This window comes from Grosmannia clavigera, assembly GCF_000143105.1.
Source record: "Grosmannia clavigera kw1407 unplaced genomic scaffold GCSC_82, whole genome shotgun sequence".
NCBI lineage: Eukaryota > Fungi > Ascomycota > Sordariomycetes > Ophiostomatales > Ophiostomataceae > Leptographium > Leptographium clavigerum.
In genome coordinates this window covers 688,914-705,639 of record NW_014040576.1, presented here as the reverse complement: position 1 = coordinate 705,639, position 16,726 = coordinate 688,914, and the positions used below count along the sequence as shown (strand labels likewise).

The 16,726-nt window shown below is 54.5% G+C and overlaps 5 protein-coding genes across 5 annotated transcripts; 2 read left to right on the top strand and 3 right to left on the bottom strand.

The window, feature by feature from the left end:
* On the top strand, window positions 1–3,441 carry CMQ_7796 (vacuolar ABC heavy metal transporter; the record flags this gene model as incomplete). The annotated part of the gene is made up of 6 exons (XM_014313436.1): window positions 1–666; window positions 739–1,958; window positions 2,017–2,177; window positions 2,230–2,431; window positions 2,499–2,851; window positions 3,053–3,441. 6 exons carry the CDS (start codon window positions 1–3, stop codon window positions 3,439–3,441), a joined length of 2,991 nt encoding a protein of 996 aa, XP_014168911.1.
* Window positions 3,442–4,193: 752 nt separating this feature from the next.
* CMQ_7835 (glycine cleavage system t protein) lies at window positions 4,194–5,480 on the top strand (the record flags this gene model as incomplete). Its single annotated transcript, XM_014313475.1, has 1 exon — window positions 4,194–5,480. One exon carries the CDS (start codon window positions 4,194–4,196, stop codon window positions 5,478–5,480), a length of 1,287 nt encoding a protein of 428 aa, XP_014168950.1.
* A 292-nt stretch (window positions 5,481–5,772) lies between these two features.
* On the bottom strand, window positions 5,773–7,945 carry CMQ_7804 (uncharacterized protein; the record flags this gene model as incomplete). Its single annotated transcript, XM_014313444.1, has 2 exons — window positions 5,773–7,667; window positions 7,732–7,945. 2 exons carry the CDS (start codon window positions 7,943–7,945, stop codon window positions 5,773–5,775), a joined length of 2,109 nt encoding a protein of 702 aa, XP_014168919.1.
* A 2,712-nt stretch (window positions 7,946–10,657) lies between these two features.
* On the bottom strand, window positions 10,658–11,728 carry CMQ_7844 (uncharacterized protein; the record flags this gene model as incomplete). Its single annotated transcript, XM_014313484.1, has 1 exon — window positions 10,658–11,728. One exon carries the CDS (start codon window positions 11,726–11,728, stop codon window positions 10,658–10,660), a length of 1,071 nt encoding a protein of 356 aa, XP_014168959.1.
* Window positions 11,729–14,659: 2,931 nt separating this feature from the next.
* Window positions 14,660–16,415, bottom strand: CMQ_7814 (rRNA processing protein; the record flags this gene model as incomplete). Its single annotated transcript, XM_014313454.1, has 2 exons — window positions 14,660–16,088; window positions 16,141–16,415. 2 exons carry the CDS (start codon window positions 16,413–16,415, stop codon window positions 14,660–14,662), a joined length of 1,704 nt encoding a protein of 567 aa, XP_014168929.1.
* Between the last annotated feature and the right edge of the window lie 311 nt (window positions 16,416–16,726).

Here is a 16,726-nt window from a genome sequence, read left to right as displayed (position 1 = left end):
ATGCTCTTCTGCGTCTTGAGCTATCCTGCCCAGATCGCCGCCGTTGTGGTTCCTTCTATCATCACAAAAAAATGGCTGGGCCAGCAGGACTGCATGATCAGCTTTCTTTCTTGCATCTTGGTTTTCGGAATTCAGCTTGCCAATCTTTCCGATTCCGAGGAGGTAGTCTGGTATCCTCACATTGGTCCTTATCTACTAGCTCTCATCTTTGAGCCAGCTCTAGAAATTATCTCACTGTCTGCACGCGAGCCAGGGGCTCTGACAGCTTCCGAAACTGCACAGCTATGCGTTGTTGCATCTAGATATCTGGTTATCACTCTGATTGTGGCCACCTATTTCTTTTCGAGAGACCCCCCGAAGGCAAATGGTAATGTAGATTCAGAGCAGCAACCACTCATCCCAAAGAACAACAACGGCACGCCCAATGAAAATCTTGATGATTCGGCGGGCTCTCAGACCTCGCAGACCTCCGGTTATGGTTCCACCACCAACAACTCTTCCTCCAGTAGGTCGACGTCAGATGAGGAAGCTGAGTCTGGCACAGCTTCAAACACAAAAAAGGGCAACGAGTCAAGCTGGGAGCGCCGCGAGCGTGACGCCCGCGAGGGGATGGAGAAACGCCTGAAAGAGAACGGAAATTGGCTAGAATATGCAAAGAGGTTTCTCGTAAGTTGGGTCACTCTTGATTGCGAAACTTGGCGGCTCACCGAGTTGTCCGAATTCTGACATGTTTTCCAGATCTTTATCCCGTACATCTGGCCTGTCGACAATCGTTCTCTTCAGGTCCGAGCCGTTCTCGTCGGTGTTTGCCTGCTAGCCAATAATGTGCTCAATGTTTTGATGCCTCGTCAACTCGGCATCATTATAGACAGCCTCAGCCACGTCAACGGTAAAAATCCATGGATTCAAGTCATAATTTATGCTGGCCTCAAATTTTGTGGCTCGGAAGCCGGCCTTTCACTCTTGCGGCAGTGGCTTTGGGTGCCTGTCGAATTCTACTCGTTCGATGCCATGAGCACGGCGGCATACTCTCACGTCTTGAATCTGTCGTCCGACTTCCATGACTCCAAGAGTTCATCCGACATTATGATGGCAATCACCTCTGGTCAAAGTGTCTCTAACTTACTAGAATCGATTTGTTTCTCCGCAATTCCAATGCTTATTGACATGTTCATCGCCTTTCTGTACCTATCGGTTACTTTTGGTCCGTACGAGGGGTTCATCACTCTGGCAACTGCAATAATCTTCCTCTACATTGCCGGAAGAATGATTTCAGGGCTCAAGCAGGCGCGGAGGAACGAAGTTAGTGCCTGGTTTGAGGAACACTACGTCCGCCAGGCCGGTATTCAAGGATGGTCCACTGTGGCTTCATTTAATCAAGTGAGCCACGAGGAGCAGCGCTATTCGATTGCAGTAAAGGATCGTGTGGCAAAGTCGCAAGCCGTTTACTTTGGTTATCTGATGGCGTATGCTTTTCAGTACCTCGTCCTTCTTGCCGGGCTCCTGGCCGGTGCTTTCCTTGCAGTTTGGCAAGTTACTTCTGGCCAAGCCACTCCGGGACAGTTTATCATGCTCCTCACCTACTGGACGCAACTAGTCTATCCCCTTTCTTTCTTTGCAAGTCTGGGAAAAAATATTTCCAGAAATTTCATTCAAGCTGAATCGCTCCTTGAAATCATGAAAACAAAGCCGACGATTGTCAGCAAGGAAAATGCGTCGGAGCTGGATTTTTCTGGCGGCGCCGTCGAATTTGACCGCGTGTGTTTTTCCTACAACGACAAAAAAGATATTCTCAAGGACATCACCTTCTATGCTCAACCTGGAACAACAATTGCCTTTGTCGGCGCTACTGGCGCTGGAAAGTCAACGATTCTGAAACTGCTTGATCGCTTCTATGATGTCAGCGAAGGTTCTATCAAGATCGACGGGCAGGACGTTCGTGACGTGGAGCTCTACAGGTGCGTGTCATTTTGTATCTGTGCCAGTTATCAAGCTGCGTAGTCTAATCGAACATAGCTTGCGCTCCCGAATCGGGATCGTTCCCCAGTCCCCGATTCTTTTCAACGACACTATCATGAACAACGTTCGCTACGCCAATCTGACTGCAACGGCTGAAGAAGTACATGATGCTTGTCGGGCAGCCTGCATTCATGACCAAATTCTCGGGTTCACCGATGGTATGCAATATGGCTCTCGATTTACTCACGCATTGCTAACGGCCTAAATTAGGATATGAAACAAGAGTTGGAGAGCGAGGCGTCAAGCTTTCCGGTGGCGAGCTACAGCGGGTCGCAATCGCACGGGCTCTGCTCAAGAATCCTTCCATTGTGATGCTCGACGAAGCAACTAGCTCTGTTGATACTGAGACAGAGCAAAAGATCCAAGAAGCCCTGCACGCCCTGTGCCATGGCCGTACAACATTCGTTGTTGCGTATGTGTTTCCTTTTTCACTGTTGGGTTGCGGAATTCTCCGAAATATCTACTAACGTGGAGCACAGTCACCGACTCTCGACGGTCATGAACGCGGACCGAATCATTGTTATCTCAGAAGGCAAAATAGTTGAGCAGGGATGTCATGACGATTTGATCTCAGCAAACGGGAAATACGCAAGTCTGTGGTCGAAGCAAGTGTTCACAAAACCCAAAGAGAAGGCCAAGTCTCCGGTAGACAGTGTGCTTAATGTGCCGGATATTGTCAATGATCTCGATCCCGAAGTAACCAACTGCGAATTGGCCAAGGCTCAGAAAAAGACGACTGCAGAGACGCCAAGCCCGAATGGCGTCGATAAAGAGTCAGAGCAAGCTCTCGACAGTGGCAAAGGCAAGGATATCGCCGTTCCCATAGAAGATGGTAATGTCAATATTTCTCGGACAGAGACGGCAAACAAGATAAATACCCCCACCAGGACGACAAAGGAGGTAAGTCGCAATCAGCCAAAGGCGCGGAAAGCGGTATTGGTTGGCTGTTTCTGACGTTTCAATCTCCAGGCTTAGGATGCCCGATTGAATCCTGTTGCACCAACATTCACACCTCGGCAATACACTTCTGTAGCCCCTTCCAGCACCACTCACGTCGCCGCCGACTCCGAAGTCACAGTGGCGGAAGCTTTGCCATCTATGACGGAGAAAGACGGCCTTTCCCGGCGAAGTGATTACCGACGTCTCGGTGGAAGCAGGCATAATGACAGGACAGATTCCTGTGAAGACTTGGGCGACCTGGCCCATGCTATAGATGCGGGTTCTTCGACCATCTCTGGGCGTTCTGGGTCCAACCGTGAATTGTCAGAAAGCCTACAGCGCAGCACTGACGCGACGGAAGCGGACGAGTCCCTAGAGATGGCAGCACCACAGGCACTGGAAATCAAGAGCCAGGCTGCTGCAGCAAACAACATCTCAACCGGGAGTGTGAAGAGCAGGCACAAATCCAGCAGGGTCCGGTAGAGCCGCCCTCGGTACTCCCGGCGAGTGCAATCCAAGAGTGAGCCGGCGGCAAACAAGGACAATGACATCTGAGGGATCAAAGGAACAAGGGGACAGGAAAAAAAACCAGAAGGTCAACAGCGGCAAGGGTGGCGCCGCGATAGCAAACTTTAGTGCTTGTTGCTATGTGGAAAGCATGCTTTCTGTTTTTTTTTTTTCCTTTCCAGGGCTATGGGTTCTTAAGGTATTAGGAGGGCAAGGTTTAGAAAAGTTGGGGATTGCAGGAGTTTATTTTTTCAAAGGTCACGACTTTAGCTTGTGTGGATTCGTTGTCGATGTATAGTTTTGGTGGTGGGGGAGAGGGCATTCTCACAGCTTCCGTCTGCATATTCTTCAGTTCTTTTGCCACAGACATATAACTTTGTTGCAGACACGCATTTGTTTCTGACAGAAGCACACAAAAATGACTAAGCCGTCAAAAGCGGTGGAGGGGGGCAGAACGAGAAATTACCACATTAGGAAATAATGAAGATTTTCTGGTGATAGCCCCACGTCTGAATAGTGCTGGCGAATCCTATTCTTTTCAGTGCGTAACAGTGGAGAAATAGTGGGCCCAGCTTACCGGCCGATATCCAGCAACGGGGGTTTACGGGCGACATAAGTGGAAGCAAAGGAGGCACGGAGTACTGGGTGTACGTTGTTGTGTGACAGCGAATTCTGGAGCAGGTGCATTGACAGCAAGAAATATGGCAAGCAGACAGCGGATTTTGCAGATGGGCGGCGGCGTTATGCGGATGGGAAGCAGCAGATGTTTTGCTGGGCGCCGATATGCATCTGGCAGCAGCCAGGAGGCGGCGCTGCGCAAGACGGCGCTGTATGACCTGCACGTGGCTCACGGCGGCAAGATGGTGCCGTTCGGGGGGTTTCATATGCCGGTGCAGTACAGTGGGCTGTCGGTCAGCGCGTCGCACACATTTACGCGGACGAAGGCGTCGCTGTTTGACGTGGGCCACATGGTGCAGCGGCACCTGAGAGGCGCCGGAGCAGCAGCGTTTCTGGAGCGGCTGACGCCGTCTGGGATCTCGGCGCTGGAGACACACCGCAGCACGCTGAGTGCGCTGTTGTGGGAGCACAGCGGTGGAATTGTGGACGACACAATAATCACACGTCTGGGGCCCGAGCACTTTTACGTGGTGACGAATGCGGGATGCCGAGAGAAGGACGATGCCTTTCTAGGGCGGTGGCTGGCGGATGAGGGGCTGCTGAAGAGTCTCCCAGGGCCGGTGCATCACGAGGAGCTGGTGGACTGGGGTCTGGTTGCGCTGCAGGGGCCGTTGGCGAGCGCGATTCTGGGGTCGGTGTTGGCGGACGGCGAGGCGGCGACGCTGCCGGGGCTGTTCTTTGGCGGGTCGCAGTATGGGCGGCTGCAGCTGCGGGCGGGTTCGAGCAGTGCAGCGGAGCTGTCGAGTCCGCTGCTGATCAGTCGGGGCGGCTACACGGGTGAAGACGGGTTTGAGATTTCGATTCCGCCGGAGGAGACGGTGGCAGTGACCGAGGCGTTGCTGGCAGCCGGCACGCCTGAGCGGCTACAGCTGGCTGGTCTGGGCGCACGTGACAGCCTGCGGCTCGAGGCTGGCATGTGTCTGTATGGCCATGACCTCGACGACAGCACCACACCGGTCGAGGCTGCGCTCGCCTGGATCATCCCCAAGGCTCGCCGCAACGACTACTCTTTCCACGGCGCCGCCACCATCCTCGAGCAGCTGCGGCCGCGCAGCCAGGGCGGTCTCGGTGTTTCACGCCGTCGCATCGGTCTGCTCGTCGATGGCGCGCCGGCTCGCGAGGGCGCTGACATTGTCGATGAGGCCGGTGACGTCATCGGCCATGTCACCAGCGGCTGTCCTAGCCCCACTCTCGGCCGTAACATCGCCATGGCCTACATCCAGGACGGCAAGCACAAAGCCGGCACCGCTGTCGGCGTCGTCGTGCGCGGTCGCACACGGCCGGCCGTCGTCACCAAGATGCCGTTTGTCCCGACAAAGTACTGGAAGGGCGAGTGATGCGAGTGATGCGAGAGAGCTGTCTTCAACGACGGTGAGAGCCGAAAGTTCATTCAACCGGAAGAGCGAGGTCAACAAAGTTTAAATAGATTCAACAAACACGCAGTCTACAAACAGGAAAGAAAAACAGTGGTTGCTGATAGGCTTGCCCCTTAAGCTCTAAAACGCCCGCTCCGTGTAATGCATGACTAATCACAAGCAACGCCTTGCCTTGTTCCTGGCGATGCTCGATGCCCGTGAAAAATGCTGCCCAAGACCCAAAAAGATGACCAATATTCCCTCCGATGCGTCTCTACGTCCCCAGCCTCTCCAGCTCGTCGCGCTCCACCGTGGTCACGAACGCGTGGCGCAGGAACCGGAGCCAGACCTTGTTCTGCGCCTTCTTGCCTTGCTGCTCGACCTCTTCGGCTTTGTCATCGGCTTTGTCATCCACCTTCTCATCCGTCTTCTCGCCCGCCTTTCTTCCCGCCTTGCCGCCTATCCGGTAGGCCGTCTCGATGAAGCTGCCCACCGTCAGGTCTGAAAGCCCGTACACCTTGTCCATAAAGGTGCTGTACTCCACCTCGAACTTGAACTTGTGCGGTTTCGCCGGCTTCGTCCGCGGATCCTTGTCGCTGTGCTTGCCCTTGCGCCATCGGCTAGCTTCAACCGTCTCGTCCGCCTGCCGAGCTGCCGCCACAATGTCGTTGTTGATCTGCGTCAGGTTCGCATAGTACTGCGTGTAGCCGAGCAGCGACAGCGGCTGCACCGAGTACGCCGGCCCGATCGCCGCCGTCTTGGCTGGCCCCTTGGGCACCGTCAGATTCGGGTCTTTCTTCCCATCCCTGTCCCGGTCCTTCCTTCCCTTGCGCCCCTTCCTTCCCTTGCGCCCCTTCTTGCCCTTCTTTCCCTTCTTGCCCTCCGCCTCATAGAGCTTGCCGTCGTCCGGAAGCACGGGCACGTGACCCGCCCCTTCGGTCCACACGGGCACATCCTCGAGCCCACTGATATTGTACTCGACGATCCGCAGCGTCGGTAGGTAGCTGGGCACCATGCTGGGGCTCACAAGCGTCACCTGGTACCGCTCATTCCACTTGCGCGACAGCTCCGGCCCTCTGCCCTTCCGCCCCTTCTTCTTGTCGGCATCCGCCTCTCCCAGCGAAGATGGGTTTGGCAGCTTCGACCAGCCGTTGCGCAGCTCCTGCAGATAGTCCACCGCCGATCTCGTCAACATCTCGTCCTCCATCGTCGCGCGCACCGAGCCCGGCTGCTCGGCCTCCTCCACTACTCCGTCACCACCGCCACCGTCCACGCCCTCGTCCTTGTCTCCATCCTCCTCGTCCTCCTCGTCCACGACACCGAGGAGGTCGTAGTTGATCTCGTCAGTGTCCTGCACCATAAAGTGGTCGATGTTCATGTGTCCGTAAAACGAGCCGACAACGACGTCGCGATACTGCCGCAGCCACAACGTATACTTCTGCCAGCACGTCTCATCCCACAGCTGCTTGCTGCCCGTGCGTGCAGGCGGCACGTGACCCATCAGGATCGCCTTGACGCCGCGCTCACGAAGAAACTGCAGCTGCACCCGCAGCCACTCGAGCTGCTTGTACCCGGGCTCCGAAGGGCTGACGCAGTCGTCCACCGCCGCGTTGCGGTCGAAAAAGTAGAGCGTGTTGAGGCTGAACACGGCCAGCTGGTTCGGAATCACCTCCACGTAGAACCACCCGCCAAACTCAAACGCGTGGCGCTGCTCCTCCGGGATAAACCGCTGCCAGATCTCCGCGTATTGCTTCAGCCACTTGTTCGGCCCCGGCGAGAGCACGTTGTGCGGAAGGATGTCGTTGTTGCCCAGCGTCGGCACCACCGGCACAGCCAAGCCCCGGCCCTTGGGGTCGTCGAGCAGGCTGACAAATTTGTCGGCCAGGAATCGGTTGGACCCTGCCACCTGTGCTGCCGACCGCGGGAGCCGCTCGTCGCTGTCATGCCGCGCGCTGTCGCCCGTCCAGATCACAAAGTCAATGTCGTCGCGCACGTGCTGGGCGATCCAGTCAAACGTCGCATTGATGAGCGAGTATGGCGCGTCGCAGTCCGACGTCTCCGCCCCATACGTCCCGGCCACGCCTTTGCCGCGGTGGCAGGCCGACGTCTCGGCTGTCGACGAATGCACCTTGTAGAACTCGTCGGGATGGAAGTCTGCCACCGGACGGTCTTCGGTCAGAAGGACAGGGAGCCAACAATGTAAGGTGAAAAGGAGACACGATGGGGTACTGACCGGTGATGTGGAGAAACTTGCCGTTGAGTCGTCGAGAGGCCGGTGCTACCGTCGCCGCCGTCTCGGACACTGCTGCGCCCAGAACGTGCTGGGGCCCGTCACTCTGCTGCCGGAACCGCGAAGCATCACGCGCCACCGGGCTGCCGATGACATCGCTGCCTAGCAGCGCCAGAAGCAGCCATGATCGAATTGAAGAGCCAGTCGGAAACGACATGTCCCGTAGACAGTCGTCTCTAGTTGAGACCTAGGGCTGGATTCGAAATCTGACTAGAATTAGGCCGCCAACAGACGTTGCATAGCCCACTGTTGAATTGCTTTTTTGCCTTTCTTCGCCTGTCTTGGTTTCAGTGCCGAAGAATCGGTCACGACACAGAACAAGGAAATGTGCTAGTCCGTATTCCTTCCGCTGCTTCCCCACGCGCTCTCCTGGTTGCGCTCTGCTCTGATGCGGCCCAAATGTGTTGACGAGCGAAAAGAAAGCCGGTCGGATTCTTGGAAGCCACCAGGTGAGGTTCCAGGTATATAATAAGCAGCACGTGCAGCCAACTTGCAAACCGAGCGCGACTGACAGAATGCGCTATCCGCTTTGGGAAGAGATCTCTTAGGGAATTGCTCGATTATCTTACCACCGATTTGGCCAAATGCGACAGTCGAATTGAAGATGTGACAGCTTCAGCGATACTATGTGTACTCAAAGGAAACAATGCCAACTATCTACACGTTGAACTACTCTTCTATTTCCGACGGCGCAGTCTCGCCTCCCTGACCTTTGTCTCTCTCCCTGTCGGACCATACACAGTCTCACTTCCCCCCCAAAGACAGCCATCATGGGGTGCGCGATGATCTCCCCGCTGCCTTGATGGACTGCTAAGCGCCTTAAGCAAGCCGAGCCTGTAGGATCGCTCGTGCCCAGTCGTTTTGCCCACCTGCTCGATCTCGCCGTCGGTGGCGCTTTGCACCAAATAAGTGGACCAATCTGCATTGCAACCAATAATCGCCCAGCATCTTCACACGTGTTGCTGTATGCTCGCAGGCTTGGCTTGCTGCCATGCATGCATCACCAGTACAACCGACCAAGTTACAAGACAGGCCATGCTTGCCAGGGCGTCAGCTGAGAGCATCTACCGCAGCTGAGAAATGTCGAGGCATCCCTTCCCAAGGAAAAGTCAGCCGCGTGGAGCGCTCACATGACATTATCACGATGCCGGCCTGTTTGCCGTGCTTAGTTCTTCAGCTGCTCAGCTTCACAAGCAATAACATCATCGCATCCTGCTCTGACCCCTCACTTCCTGTCTATCCACTTATATGCTACGCCGTGATTGCAACCGTGCAGCACGACATATGCACGTATGCTGCCGGTAGAGCCGGCCACATCGAACGAGCAGCCGGGTGACGCGGACGAACAAAGAGGGCCGAATACATGACATACGGAGTGTCGTGTGCCCCGCCGCTTCATCTTTTCCCCGGCCGCGAGTGGATGTTGCTGGGCGCCAATATATACAAACTCGCAAAAACGTGATGGATGTCCAGGAAGAAAGGAAGCAGATCAATGCATTGATAGCTGCTGACTAGTGGCGCACGTGTCAAGCCACGGTTATTACTCATCAAATTATGGGGTCTGCCACTGGGAGCAATATTATGTGGCAGCAATTTTTCTCCCACAATTTTTTTACCTCTCTTTCTTCCTACATGCAACGTCGCGCTCTCTGAAATAACCCGTATTATACCCATTACACATTATCCGAGCGCGGTTGCTAGATGGAACATATAGTCCGCTCGTTTGAAGGAATACAGAACGAAGCTTGTTTACTTGCTTTGTAGGGACGTGTTCCTATGGTTTTTGCGGATACATACATCATTTTCAACTTTTGCGGTAGACAGTTCTTCTCGTGCGCGATTTTCGGCCTTTTGGGAGACCGGCCGTATGGATGGCATTCTCTTCCGATAGACTGTCGCATGATCGGCCGAAACCACTGCCTCCGCATTTTTCTCTCAGCGCAACATGCTGTAGTCAGTCCACCGCAGAGCGTGGTGGCATCGTCATGGGACCCCAAATTCCATTCGACGATGCATGTCTCATTGGTTGGTCAGCCGTCCGCATTCTGCGCTTGTTTTCGTGCTCGGTCCGAGACTGCTCAGCTCCGGGCCAAAGATTCAAGTAATTGACGACTCTGGAATGTGCGCTACGAGTATGGCATCAACCCTATGAATGTGCCTAAAGAACGGATCGCTTGGGGAATGACAATAACAGTCAATTCTCTCCTATATATTGCCAAGCACTCATCGTATTGACATCTCATCCCGAGAGTCGTGTAGGTGCCCAGCCAAAGCCGCTGCTCCGATACCCCAATTTTCAATGGCTGGCATAGTGTCGGTGAAGCACAGGCCGTCTCTTACATATGTATGCAGTATAATACGGCATTAGTATCTTAGAACTGATCCTGCCACATACCGTCCAGTTTGGCACACAAGATACGTTAGCAGTTTGAATGGCCAGATAGCATTGTAAAGTTCGGGTCGACACTCTGCTATCACATGTAACTGTCTCGGCATATCATCGCCATGGTCAAATTTGTTTCAAGCAAAGTGTGATGCACCCGCCGAAGAGAAAATGAAAGATACATGCAAAAAAAGAGGGTGTGAGAAATGAAAAGAAAAAAAATCCTCTCAGGGAAAGTGTCCATCCACAGAAGTGCAAACGCCGTAAAAGATGTCTTCCCGCCATCTTCTCTCCCGTCCCATAGTCGTAAGTTTCCCAGCCCTTTTATTCCGTAAGTGTAAGTCGGAATAAGGTTCCGTACCTTGCCCACCTGTATCATGATTAAAAGCAAATGTGAACTCTACAGTCCGAGCTGTAGCAGCAAGAAGTACCGATATTTACAGAGACGAAGTGAAATATAGAAGACCGTTGTCATAGACAACTGTCCTAGATCCACATGGCAGTTGTTGGCCGAGAATCGCCCAAAAAACTGGCCACGAGACCCTGTATTTCGCATAGGTAGTCTTCGGCACTGTATTTCTTGCATCCTAGACGGACGAGTTCACGTTCTTCTTCGATGATGACAGGGTTCGCCGGTGTGGGCGCAGCAACAACCGGCTGCTCCGGGGCCTTCTCCTTCCCAAACTCCTCCACGAGTTCTGACACCTTGGCCAGCTCGTGACCGAAGGGGTTGGACTCCGAGTAGTCCCTTTTGTGGGAAATGGGGGGCGACGGTGCCGAAGCGTAGGGTGTAGTAGAAAAGCCGCTGACTGAAGATGTTGAGGCATGAAGCGAAGATGGCTTCGCGTGGTGTGATACCGTCGACGCACGCGACCCGGACACGGAATTCGTGCTGGTATGTGTCGAGGTGGATGACGAGCGTGAGAAGCTGAAGCTGCCCTTGGATGACAGCGACAACGATCGTAGTGACTGCTCAGACATCCGCGAGACGGATCGATGGCGCGTCAGGCCGTCGTATGACTTCTTAGTGTGGGATGGGGCGCGATGCGGAATAAGCGGTGCCGCGGCTGCTGAGGAAGCTGCCGTAGACTCCGTAACATCAGAAACAGGTTCCCCAACCGTGGCCGCCTTTGGCGGCACGAAGTAGCAAGACAGGTGATTCGGCTCGGGTGACATGGATCGGAGATCCTCCGGGAAGGACGTCTCTGGACTGGTGGGCGGCGTCGTAGCAGGCGTAGACACAATGTCGGATTCGTCGTCAGATGCCTTGCTCGACGAAGACACCGTCCTCGCTGGGGATGGCTTTGCAACCTGGCGGTAGATGTCCGGAGCTTGAAAGGAAAGTGGGTTGGTGGTGTGGGTGAGCTTGACGGGAGCAGAGATCTTGTGACGGATAGAGCCGCCACCACCACCAAACATCTTGACGGCTTTGCTGCGTTGCGGCAGGCTGTCGGAGACGTTCTCGCTTTTGTTGCTGTTCGTCAGGTCGAGAGTTTGCCGTACGCGGCGGGTAGTGAAGGCCCGTGCGATAGACATCTTGGAGGGTGATCTTTCCATGATGAAAAAGTGAGAGTGCGAGAAGAAATAAGGAGAAAAACAAAGTTCCGCTGGGGAGCAGAAAGAGTCAAGGAAAGAAATAAGAGTCGAAACTGCTCTCTTTAATGGTAAAGGCAAATGATGCGGAAGCCGGTCAGATGGAAGAGCAAAGGAAAGACAGACGTGATTCACAACCAGCTGTGAGACGCACGCTCGACGCCGCTCAGTAGGACAAGACAGGCTTAGTCGAGGCTGCGCAGGTGTACCAAGTTTTGACAGAGGCTGGCTTTGTTGCTCTCGTGGTACGCCTTTGATGTGTTTCCACAAAAAATGGCAGAGGGCGGAATGCGGAGGGTGAGGAATGAGAAAGTTAAACGGGTTGATAAAGCAGGGCGGTTGAAGAAAGCTGACTCTGATTGGCCGGGGGCGTTTTTACAAAAAGGCGAAATGCTTGGACCCCTCCTCGACTGATTGGGGAAGGTGCCGGCGGTTCGACAGAGGCTTTTTAGGTTTTTTTGGGCAGGAGAGGAGTAGGCTCTAGCCACAGAGAGAGCCAGAGGGTAACAGCGAATGATTCGGCCCAACGAGCGCGATAGCGATGGTGGGTCAGAAGCGTGGAAGTGGGAAACGAAGATCCCAAGAGTTGGAGTGCGTGGATACTCGGTTTTTGTAGATTGCTTGCGTAAGGAGAGATAAAGAAGTGATATTCGAATGAGTGAATTCTGGGTCGACTTGGACGTCGAATGTCTGTTTCGTTTACGCGAAACTGGGTAAAAGGAATCGCACCTGCGATCTAGAGAAGAAGACTGATAAGAAAGATAGACACCGACAAGGTGGGTTAGGAAGGAGCGAAGTGAGTGACTTGAAAGAAAAGTCATGAAAGAAGAGAAGAGAAAGGGGGGGAGGGGAAGGAAAAAAGGGAAAGCAGAGGAAGAAAAGGCGATGCGACGGCCGTGACGACTAGGGAGAAATGGCATATGAAGAAGGATCAAGTTGGGTGACGACTGGTGTCCCGTCCCTTCGGCCAACGCATGCCGTGCGCAGGGTCCAGGTACTTCCTTTTTTGCTTTCTACTCGCATGTTTCTTTTTTTCTTGACTTTCTCTTTTTCGCCCCTGGCTAGACGGTAGGGAGAAGAAGTAGCTCGTACGTGGCACCGGTGCGCTTTAATGGCCAACGGCGGCATGCGCTACCTGGGAAACAGGCCGGATCCAGGGGACCAGCCCGCTAAGCGGGCAGCGGTTGGCGCTATCACTTAGTGGGACAGACTTTTCCGCTAGTTTCTGGTCTGGTTCCTGCCTTTCCCCGTAATTCCTTTTTTCTGTTTATCTTTTGCGTGTTTCCGCCTTTGTTGTTTCTGTTGTCCTTCTGGCCGGACCGGTCTTTGCCACTGACACGCAGCACAAGTCTATCAGGATCGCGCACTGTCTACAGGCTTCGAATTTGCTCTCTGCCGTCCTGCCCTACATACGTGGTGTACGTGGACGCTCGCAAATGCTGATAACAGATCGTTTCTCGCCAGATGGGGCCAATAGGCTTCGTGCGAGCACGTCTATCTTACGGAGCACATGTAATACATATCTCTTATTGCACGGAGCACAGCCCACGGCGATTCAGGCGCAGGGGGTTGTTTCCTCCCCCCCCCCCGCTATGATAATAGGCTGTCGCTCAAAGTTGCTGTGGCTCCTTGGGAAGAGTGGAGAGCAAAGCGGCCGTCCGAGAAGGCTACAATCTATCCTAGGCTCCCTGGACATACATACTCCGTGCAAGGCACCTAAGACGTACTATGTACATAGTATTAATGCAGGCAGCTCCGGCAGAGCGTGCGCTGGCAAGCCGTCTCCACGCAAGCTGTTATTCCGGAGCTGACGTGTGCCGCTCTGATAGCACAGGTGGAGGTAGTATTGCATGTTACTCTGTAAAACTTGCTCTTTCTTCTCCTGACTGCATAGCCAATGCACCGATTAATCTCCGTTGACAACGAATGTATTTCTTTAGGTGCCATGAATGTATCTTACTCCGTAGACAAAACCGGAGAGAAGCTAGGAACAACAGCCGGCGTAGAAAAAAAGAAAGCCGGAGGCCCTGGAGAGTTGTCTCCACCAATGGCGACGATCACAGCCCCTAAGTGGTTGCAGGTCGTCCTTGTTCCTGCAGGTGAAACGGAAGCCCCGGTGGCGGCTGCAGCTGCCTATTGGTCGTCAGTTCCAAACTTTGTTTCACTATGCAGAGCCACGCAACGAATCTTCTTGTTCAGCACGCGCTGAAAAGGGGGGAAGAGGGGCCGGCGCCGCCTTCTCGATTCGGCTTGTTTCAAAAGAGGCCGAGCTGTTTTCGGCGAGACTTTTTTGCGAGCCACAGGTCGGACGATGCTCACATTCGTTGCATGACATCTCGCGTGGGATTGTCGGACAGGCGCCTTCAAGGAATCGATCGTCGGTTCGTTCTACTATGTATGGACCTCGTGAAGCGACTACGACGATGGAGCAGCTGAAGGCTACTCTGAGACCCGCCCGGACTTCAAAAGGCATGGCATGGAGGCGGGTTGTATTGGTAACGAACGGCCAGCCGCACAGACTGCTGCTCATATGATGCTCTGCAATATTGCTACGTCGGATCACCGATCAGATGGCATCGGTCAGCCTACGGGGCATATCTACCATGTCGAGTACTCCGTATTACGCGAGTCTATTCGATCCAACCGCCGCATCTTCTCTGCGCTATAGTATCCCAGCCACTTTTATGTCACAATTCAAGCCAAAACGTGACAGAAACCGCTCACTGCATGATACCATCTCAGCTCCTGCACGGCCAGAGTCTGTCTTGAACGGCCTCTCCGGACACCTGCAGGTCGGCGCGTTATTGGTACCCACTGTGAGACAATCATTGTCCGTCAGCTCCGCCGCCCGAAACGGCCAGGCCTCAGCCACCATCACCCATTCCATCCCGTCCACTAATCCTCAGCCATGGACTCATCTCCGTCATCGTCAACCGCAACACCACCATCCTCGCCCTCCTCCTCGTCGTCCTCCCCGTCCGAGCTCTCGCTGCTCTCGTCGTCCTCGACACCCACGATCCGGTCCTCCACCATGTCTGCGTCAGCCAGGGCTGGCACCTTGGTGGCGAACGCCCGGCGCACGGCCGCGTTGGTGCTGGTATCCCACACCGTCAGCGTGCCCTTGCTGCCGGCCACCGACAGACGGAAGGCCACCTCCGGGTCTGGAGCAAAGTTGGACGAGAACACCTTACCGACGTCGAGGTTGCGCGACACCACCATCGTCGGTCCCGAGGCCTGGATGTTCCACAGCTTGACCGTGCGGTCGCCCGAGCCGGTGGCCATGAAGCCGGGAATCACCGTGTTGATGTCGAATGAGGACACCGATTCGTCGTGTGCCTGCAGCGTCCACACGGCCTTGGTGGCCACCGGGTCGGCCGGCGCCATGCGCACGTCGTGGTAGTGCACCATGCCGTTCTCCGTCGACACGAAGAAAAAGTTGGGGTCGTGCGGATCCCACCGCACGTTCTCCACGTCGCTCTCAACACCCCATCGTGGCCGCGTCGCCTCCGGTGCCCGCATATCTGCCGCCACCACCGTGCGGTCGTAGCTGCCGCTCAGCAGCACCGTCGACTCTACCGCGTGCCAGGCCAGCGAACACACCTTGTCCGTGTGGTACGTGTATGACTTGGCACACGCCAGCGTGTTGAGATCCCAGAGCTTGACCGTCTTGTCGGCCGACGCCGACGCCAGCAGGTTGCGATGCTTGCGGTTCGCCGCCAACGACAGCACCGCGTCCACGTGGTACTCGTCGTTGGCCTTCTTGGCCTTCTTGGCCTTCTTCTTCTTCTTCTTCTCCCCGCTGTCTCCGGCCACCCGCTGCCCGAGAATGGCATTGGGGTACATGCAGTCCACCGTGTCGAGATCCCAGATCTCAATGTCCGGGTCCATCGACCCGATTGCCACAAAGTTGGCCGCCTTGTCCGCCCCGACACCCGGCTTGCCGACCGCCAGATCAAGCCACTCCACGCACAGAGGAATGGCCGGCAGCATGATGTCGTGATGCACGTAAAGATTGTCTGCCCCGTCCTCGTACACGTACACTTCCAGGTGCGCCAGGTCGTCCTCGACCTTGGCCGCAAGCACGAGGTTGTCGGTTTCCAGAACCTGCAGGTCCTGTCGGTCGTCTTCCTCGTCTTCCGCATCGACGTCGTTCAAAGTAATATATGGATCATCCTTATTGGACTCGTAATACGCAAGCGACTTGATGTTTCCAAATATCGACATTGGTTGGCTCGCCACATCCTCAAGACCACCATTTTCACCGTCGTCGTCGTCGTAATGCTCCAGGTCATACTCCTTTAGATCGTCATCATTGATGTCGATCCTGCGTCAGCCCGTTAGCCAATATCCTCCCTATCAAACGTGCCTGAGCAGACCCATGCTCAACATACTCTTTCTTGATTTTCTTTCCCTTTTTCTTTTTGTCTCCCTTTTCTTCTGCAGCGCCGCCTTTCTGTGCACCGGATTCTCCGGCCGTATCATTGCCCTCCTCCTCTGCCTCGTCGAGATCTTCTTGAGCATCGTCGAGTTGAAGCCTTGCTAGCTTAGCTATCCGCTCGAACTCCTCGTCATTGAAGTCGTATTTCTGCGGAAAGGGGGCGGAAAATCCACGCGGGACCCACGCGGTCGTCGTTATCATTGCCGAAGACATTTTGGAAAATTGGCAGCGAAGCGATAGGTGTTTCTAGGACCTACAGATGCAAACGCTGTGTTTTGCGTTCTGCCAATGTTCATCGAGTCCCCACCCAAGTCGAGGGAAAAAAAAGTTTCTCCCCTCAACTTTTTAGTGGACCAAATGAATTAGCGAGGCTTATCTTATCGTAGTGCATTTACAAAAGTTGTCAACGCCACAATACCAGCCACATATACAAGTCTACTCCGTAAAGCTTACAATTTCCCTTTTCTTCCCCAGGTCGCGTTACTTGACCTTCTGTGGCGGTAAAGCAGCAGCATTAGACGACT